The 8394-nt window shown below is 40.2% G+C and overlaps 1 protein-coding gene across 2 annotated transcripts; it reads right to left on the reverse strand.

The window, feature by feature from the left end:
• Window positions 1-1349: 1349 nt before the first annotated feature.
• LOC119795172 (zinc finger protein OZF-like) lies at window positions 1350-7919 on the reverse strand. 2 transcript variants are annotated; one of them, XM_038303027.1, is made up of 2 exons: window positions 3750-3949; window positions 1350-3418 (listed from the first exon to the last, which is right to left on the reverse strand). In XM_038303027.1, exons 1-2 carry the CDS (start codon window positions 3772-3774, stop codon window positions 1758-1760), a joined length of 1686 nt encoding a protein of 561 aa, XP_038158955.1. In that variant the 5' UTR covers window positions 3775-3949; the 3' UTR covers window positions 1350-1757. The 2 variants fall into 2 exon arrangements, with proteins under 2 accessions (XP_038158955.1, XP_038158954.1); XM_038303026.1 differs by lacking the exon at window positions 3750-3949 and adding an exon at window positions 7721-7919 and having other exon boundaries at window positions 1353-3418.
• Window positions 7920-8394: the final 475 nt, after the last annotated feature.

An 8394-nucleotide genomic window follows, 5' to 3' on the forward strand; every position in this document is an offset into this window, starting at 1 on the left:
TAATCAAATTAAAACACGGCAGAGAGAGGGAGTCCAGTACGCAGTAGTCATAGGCAGTAGTCTGAGTAGCGGCGGCGGAGACGGTCAACATTGCGGCCACGGAAAGTAATACGTCATGACGCCCAAGCCCTATTATTAATATATTCTTACATGTTTTAAATGCTTGACAGTTAATTACCTGTGACAAAGTGAGCACTGCAGACTCTGGCGTGTTCCAGCTTAACACCGTCCAAATCGGACCTGGATATCCGTGTCAGCCATAGGTGACGGCGTTGTTCAGATAGCTGTTTTGTTTTTTCACATTGATTCACGATTACGGCTGGTATGCGATAGAAAGAGCGTTGATCTCCACCTCCACGGGCCGTGCAACCAACAATTACACACGATTTCACCATTTTTCACTGTCAATACTGCCTAAGGCTGCCACCCAATATGGCGGACGCGCTGAGTAGTCACGTGAGCGCGACGTCACATGAAAACCCCCTATTGTGATTAATAAATTATTGAAATAATCATCAACTAATTTAGCTATCAATAAATCATTACTGGAGTATAGTGAGACTTACACATGATTTTAGCTGACCCACTTAGAGCACCAATATACCAAGATTGTAAAAAATAAAATAAAATAAAACATTTTGCATTTAAGATAAATGTTTTTGTCCATCGATATGCTCTAACTAGAACTACTTCAGTGCAAAAGTTTTAGTTTCACCTGGTTTTATGTCATAAAAAATCTTTAAGGAGCCTTTGGCTATCCGATTATTAACTGATTAATAAAACAAATAATCAATTTCCAAAATAATTGTTAGCAGCAGCCCTATGTTTAATAGTGAAGCTACTTTCATGGTTAAGTGTCAGGGTAGCATGTAGATTTTCCCAGGCACGCATCTATCCTGCGTAAACTCCAACAAAGACGTATCAGAAGTAGGGATGGAACGGTTTATGAAAACCATCCGAACCGTTTGGTTCAACTGTCTCGGTTCAATTCACGTGTGTTGCGTTCAGTTCATGCGCTGCTCCTTTTTCTCATAGGCGAAGCGATTACACTCCAGAGCAGAAGGTGGTGGTACTGCTACCAAAGCCAACCACCAGTAGTAAACAAGAAGAAGAAGAAGCAAAGCAGCGTAGCCGGGTGTAGCAGAAAAAAATCAGTTGTTGTGGAGAATTGTGTCGGAATGGCGAGTGGGAAAGAACAGGAGTTGGAAGACGCGCCAGCAGCACTTTATAGGTCTGCTGTATGGGACCACTTTGCATTTAGAGTGACCTACGATGACGGCGGAAAGAAAGTTGTGGATAAAAGTGCAACAGTGTGCAAGCATTGTGCAACACGTGTTGTTTATGCTAACAGCAACACGACCATAATAGATTTTCCTAACAATGAACTTGCACCGAACAGAACCGAAAACCGTGACCACGAAACCGTGAACCGAACCGAACCAAACCGTGGATTTTGTGAACCGTTCCACCCCTAATCAGAAGTAAATGGGATGTAAAACTTGCAGCTGGAGACTATAGAAGGGAGGAGGAAAAGGCAGACCTGTCATGTCCAAGTCTAAAACTTAAGGACACACTTGGAGCTACATTCAACCATTTGAGGTAGTCATAAAACTCAGCCGGCAAACATCAAAAGCTAACATAGCCTCATCAGAAAACATTTCCTTTAGAGGCATATTAATTAGCTAAATGACGATTGTTAGTGGGTCAACTTTTGTTAACCTGCTAATTTTAGTGGGAAGAGGCTCAAGACAATGTTTCTAACCTGTGTGGGTTCTGCTGTGAACTTCAAAATGACTAAGCTGAAAGAATCCTTTTCCACATATCTTGCATGGAAAAGGTTTCTCACCTGTGTGGATTTTGATATGATCATTTAAACTATTAAGATGAGAGAAACTTTTACCACATGTTTTACATGGATAAGGTTTTTCACCTGTGTGGGTTCTGATGTGAACATTTAAATTACTAATCTTAGTGAAACTTTTTCCACATGTCTTGCATGTAAAAGGTTTCTCACCTGTGTGGGTTCTGATGTGATCATTTAAGCTATTGATATGAGAGAAACTTTTCCCACATGTCTTACATGGAAAAGGTTTCTCACCTGTGTGGGTTCTAATGTGAACATTTAAATTACTCATCTGAGAGAATCCTTTTCCACATGTCTCACATGTAAAAGGTTTCTCACCTGTGTGGGTTCTGATGTGAAAAGTTAAACTAGTAATACGGGAAAAACTTTTCCCACATATCTTGCATGAAAGAGGTTTCTCACCTGTATGGGTTCTAATGTGATTATTTAAATTGCTAATCTGAAAGAATCCTTTTCCACATGTCTTGCATGTAAAAGGTTTCTCACCTGTGTGGGTTCTGATGTGATAATTTAAACTATTGATAGCAGAAAAGTTTTTCCCACATGTCTTGCAGGGAAAAGGTTTTTCACCTGTGTGGGTTCTGACGTGAACATTTAAGTTGCTAATCCTAGAGAAACTTTTTCCACACATGTTACATGTAAATGGTTTCTCACCCGTGTGGGTTCTGAGGTGATCCTTTAAACTAGTAATCTGAGAGAAATTCTTTCCACATATCTTACATGGAAAAGGTTTTTCACCGGTATGGGTTCTGATGTGAACATTTAAATGACTAATCCGAGAGAAACCTTTTCCACATGTCTTGCATGTAAAAGGTTTCTCATCTGAATGGGTTATGTAATGTCGTTTCATGGTATACTTATTCTTATAGGATCTCCCACAAATGTCACATGTGAAAGACCTTTTCTTGTGGTCAGTTTGAGACTGACTCTCTGAAAACGTGAAGCTGCTTTCTTCCTGATCTTTAGTTTCAACTACAGGCAAGATATTGAAGGAATGCTGTTCAGTTCTTGGTTCTCTTTCACTAAAGTCCACTTCCTGAAGAGTAAAAGTCTTCAAAGGGATTGACTTCTTCTGGACAAGCTGCCCCTTGTCCTGATTGCTGTGTAGATCCTTCTGACCTTGTGTTGAATCTACTGAAGGCCATAGTTCATGTTTAGGCAGAGGAGAATCTGGTTCCTCCTTGACTTCAAACAGTGGTGGTGATAGTTCTTCCTCTTCTTTAATCCATGGAGGTCCTGGTTCATCCTGTTTTTCAGTCGGTAGCAAATCAGGTTCCTTCTGTTCCTCTTTAGCCCATGTAGACTCAGGTTGCTCATCTTCCTCTTTGATCAGTGGAGACTCAGGGTGCTCCTCCTCCTCCTCTTTAATCCATGGAGGTCCTGGGTCCCTCAGGTCTTTAAAAGAAAGAAATAGATTTTCTCTTTTCATCTCCTCTTCTGTAGTCCATATATGTACTTCCTCCTCTTGGTCATGACCAGGGTTCCTCCCTTGGCTACAGAGCTGTTGGATGGCCAAAGTTTCCTCCTCACTGGAGACATGTGGCTTTTCGAATTCTGAAGGAAACAAAAAAAGGTCATAAATATAATGCAATTACACCCTTTTTCACTGCTAACTGAAACCTAGGGGCATATTTCAATAAAAATTTACCTGTAATTTCCCTTTCTTTGGGTCATGGGCAACAGATCCCAGTCTGAGTTTTTGGTCAGGCTGAGAAAGTAATTGCATTTCCAATTACAATCAAAATGATAACTTAATTCTTTGATAATGTGAACAATAATGAGTGCATTTCTTATTTCAAAATCCCAATCAATCACTTTATGTCTATAGCATATTTACAAAGCCACAGGGGAAACCAAAGTGCTGTACCTAAAAACAAGTGCGCACTTTTACTCGTCGTCTCCCGCTTCATTTGGGACTGGGTCAGGCAGGCAACAGTCTCAGCAGAAACTTCCAGACTTCCTTCTCCCCAGACACCTCTTCCAGCTCTGCTGGGGGAAGCCAGAGGCACTCCCAAGCCAGCTGAGAGACATGGTTCCTCAAGTGTCCCATGGGCCTCCTCCCGGTTGGACGTGCCTGGAACATCTCCCGAGAGAGGCGTCACGGGGGCATCTAGAAAAGATTTCCTAGCCACCTCAGCTGACTCATCTCGATGTGGAGGAGAAGCGGCTCTATTCTAGCCTCTACCGGATGACCGAGCGGCTCACTCCATCTCTAATGGACTGCCCAGCCACCCTGCAAAAGTTAATTTCAGTTGCTTGTATGCGAGATTTTGTTAGTTTGGACATGATCATGATTTAGTGTAGGAGGGTAGTAATATAGACCAAATAGAAAAGAAGAGAGCTTCGCCTATTTTGCTCAGCTCTCTTAACCACAACAGACAGGTGCAGGGTCTGCATAATAGACACCTGGGCAACAGGAGAGACACAGTAGAATGCCGTTTACAAGTCCACAAAACACATGTGGATGGGTTGAGCAAACCCCCAAGCAACCTCAAGCACCCTGCAGAGAGTATAGAGCTGGTCAACTGATCCACGGCCGGGACGAAAAACCACATGGCTCATCCTAAAGACAAGGTTCGATAATATTCTGGAGATTGTCTCCAGGCCTCAGGCATAGGCCTTCCCTGGGAGGCTGAGAAGTGGGATCCCCCTATATGAACCAATTCTCCTGTCCCCCTTCTTATGAAGAGGATCCACCACCCTAGTCTGCCAGTCCAAAGATACTGTCCCTGACTTTCACGCAATGTTGAAGAGGACTGTCAGCCATGATAGCCTGAATGCATCCAGAGCTTGGAGGTACTCGGGTTATATCTCGTTCAGTGAGAAGCCTTGCCACCACAGAGTTTTTGACCAACACAGTGATTTCAGCCTGGTAATGTAATCGCTCAGAGCCTCAGCGATGAGAGAAAGAGCCGATAAGCAAAATCACTGAAAGCTTTATGAAAAGTAAAAACAGCCAGTGCAATAAAGGGTCAATGGGAGCAACTAACAGTGCAATTTTTCCATTTCTCTTTCATCGTGTATTCCTTTAAAATAAAAACAAGCGAAAATTAATGTTTCCTTATTCTGTTCTCCAAAGCGCTGACTGTTTATATCAAGGGAAACTAATTATTTACAGTCCAACTCATTTCCAGAGGAGTCAAAAATGTTGAAAGTGTGTCGCAGGAAGAAAAAAAGCAAAATAACAACAAAAAATGCTACAGGAATGAAGGAAATCTTGATTTAGAATTCAGTTTATATCTTGTCTGAATATATGTGATATTTTGGGAAGGGGGGTGAACAAGCGCAGAACCTGCTGTGCTAAAGCATTAAAAGAAGCAGCAGAGAGCCTCCAGGATGACTGCTGCCAAACAATCAATGAATAAAATAAGGAGATTTTATGGTAAATAACTGATAGAAAAAATGATCTGGTTATTATTTTATCTCTCAATAGCTACACTGCAAAACCTAATATCAAATTATCTCTTAACGACGTGACCCCACTCTTTTCTAAGAGTAGACAAAAATAGTAATAATGTGTCATATTCTGGAATAAAAACATGATTTAAGCGATCAGCAGACTCTGAAATAATAACTGTCTCTAGTTGATCTAGATCAGCGGTCCAACACAGATGAGACACAGTCAACAGGTAAATTCCACAGGTGACAACATGTCCTATGTCCGGGACGCTTTGCATAAAATTACAAAATCAGTCACTGGTTCGTTTCCATAGTGATCATTTTGTTTCCTTGTTTTATTTTAACAGATTCTTCACAGATAGACAAGATAATATTATGTCCCAAGTCGAAAATAACAAACCTTTCCTCACAATTAGATTTTTATGATGAGTTGCTCATTTGTTCCTCTAATTGTAGCACTGAAGCAAACAGTATAGACTCACAGTAAAAAGTAAATTAAATAAAACTCAATTGCCAGTAACTTTGAAAACGTAATGATTTACAGTTTTTCTGCATGCAAATGAAAAAGTGGGGCATCTTCAAAAAATAGCAGGGAAGATATGACAGCTGACTGCATGAACATGGTCACACATCATGGCAGGCTCATAATTGTGGAATGAAAATTAATCAACAATAAGAATTCGAAATTTAAAGTACTACAACCCTCATTTGAAGATAAGCATCATGGCAACATCCAAACAGCATCCCAGTTGATTGTTTTACAGAACGCATTCCTCCAGATCCCGCTGGATCACAAGTTAATCTGTGACACTCTGCAGATTCTGACGCTTTCAGATCCTCACGATGCATTTATTTGATCCCCTGACAACAGATGACAGACAACAGACGTGTGTTGGATAGATCTTAGGCCAGGATAAATTATAACATTTATTCTGACCCGTTTGTTTAGTTTTGCAGCATTTTCACCTAATCTGTCCAACCAGCTGTGTTTGGACCTCGTTTGTCACAAATTTATCTAGTTGATTGCTTATTGATTTCTTATCTGCCTTTTTCTACATGAAAAAATATCAAGCAGTCATGGCGTGTGATACATCGTAGTGGTAGCTGCTAAACTGTGGGATTTAAATTCTACTATCAATACATAAAAAGTAATCTTTCTGCATCAGCAGGTACATGATTCAGATGTCATTAGCTGAAATGCACCTAAATAAATAAATTGTACCTCTTTTGTACATATGGGGCAGTAAAACCAGTTCAGAAGGAGCCGTTATCTCCTAACTTGAAATTGCAAACAGACTGAACATAATAGCAACAGGTGTTTCTATCCTCAAATCACAGTTTGTGTGAATTGACACAGGTCATCATACAGGACAGAGTTTTGGGGTCTCTGAGAAAAAACACCTCGTAGTGACTGGTATTTCAAGGAAAATCAATAAAAGTGAAAGCATGGAATCTAATAACAAGAAAATTACTTTTTGTCACAATTTGTAAAATAAAGTGAGAGTAGTTGGAAGGAAGGATGGGAATAGTTCGGTTTGCATTCATTTTTCTTGAAAAGGTGCTTACACATATGTTGCATCCTGAATGAAAGGCCTACATGGATTTATATTTACAATCAGGAATTTACATTGACTTACTCCTCCAAGCTGCAGGTTTTGATTAATTACTTATGGTTCAGCAGGAGAAATGATACTCCATTGTGGGACAGACTTTTATTTAAATTTTTCTATAAACTTGTGAACGACACTATTCTCAGTGTGGAATTCTTTGCACCAACTGCTTTTCTATGGATACAACTTCTTTGCCACATTGTTCTAATCTGAAAAAAAAAAAAAAAAAAAAAAAAAAACATAGAAATTAATTCATTAGACATGTCTGGTTGATTTTTTTGCGAACAGTTTTGTTACATTAGGAATATTTTTCCGTCAGGCATCGACACAGCCACCTAAGCTTCAGTAACATCTGCGGTGCGCATAGATTCTAACCAGCTGATCTCGCCACCAGTCAATCTATTAAACAAGTGGCTTCACTCCACTCCGTACTACCAACAGGCTATTGGTAACCCAGTGAGTAAATAGAGATCAGTGTTCTAGATGCAGTTTATTTCCTGGTTCGGGAAAGGGCACATGACAAGCCACACCCACAATAACATCTGCAAACATCAGCGCGCGTGCATCTGCTGTCATCAGTTAAACTAGCCACCAGTTAATTCGTCACACCAGCCGCCTTCCTGGTTGAAGTGCGCGCTGCCGACACCAGAGGAACAGATTATTTAAAGGGGACAGAATTGATCACTAAACCGGCCCACAGACGAGTTCGAATAAGCAATATCCAGCTAAATGTTAGCTACAGGGCGGTGGTGGAACAGCCCTTTATCTGCTTTCCAAGTCGAAAGCAGAATTCAGCTGAGAACTCAGATTAGAAACTGATCAGACTTTTTTTTTTGTAGCTTCCTACCGTGTCTGTGGAGATTAATCTCTGGTTTCGAGGAGTTTTCCAGCAGTCTGATGTCTTCCTCTGAGCGGAAGATTGGGTTTTCAACCTCTGTGGAGATTTCCTCCGCAGACATTCCTACTGATATTCAGCTGAGATTCAAAAACTCAACCGTCTACTAGCTGAGTCCAAGCTAGCTAGCTATCAGCGCCCTTTGTTTTACTTCCGCTGGGGCACTGACACAAAGCAGCTAAATTAACTATTACTGCCCTCTGCTGGACTGAAGGGGAACAGCATACTACAAACAAAACGACAATAATCTGATCCAGACCAGAACATTTCTAAACTGCAATTAATGGAGCAAATATTAACCCAGATATTTTATACAATCGGAATTATTCTTTCAGTATTCTTAATGAGGATTTTTTTTTTTTACTTTTATTTTCATAAATCCAAAAAACACTTTCAGAAAAGCAGAAACGTACAATTGAACATATGCCATCCATAACAGCTTTCTTTCTTTACAAAAAGAAACAATATAAAAGAATGAGAAGGAAAATTAAATTAAAAGAAAAAGAACAAAAAACACAGGGGTTTAGCTAAAGTATATTGCTATCAAGTCTGAAAACTTTAAGGCCTTGTTGTTCTCCAGTAACTTAATCGAGGCATGAAAAATGTTAATGTCATTAATGAGGATT

The sequence above is a fragment of the Cyprinodon tularosa genome, unplaced genomic scaffold, assembly GCF_016077235.1.
Source record: "Cyprinodon tularosa strain WSP-4 unplaced genomic scaffold, ASM1607723v1 ctg501, whole genome shotgun sequence".
Taxonomy (NCBI): Eukaryota; Metazoa; Chordata; class Actinopteri; order Cyprinodontiformes; family Cyprinodontidae; genus Cyprinodon; species Cyprinodon tularosa.

What these genes read in the sequence shown, in the direction of transcription:
- LOC119795172 (XM_038303026.1), bottom strand. Translation starts at nt 7,832, where the DNA reads ATGTCTGCGGAGGAAATCTCCACAGAGGTTGAAAACCCAATCTTCCGC. An exon ending in GATTAATCTCCACAGACACG is followed by an intron (nt 3,419 to 7,720) that starts GTAGGAAGCTAC and finishes TGTTTCCTTCAG; the next exon opens with AATTCGAAAAGCCACATGTC.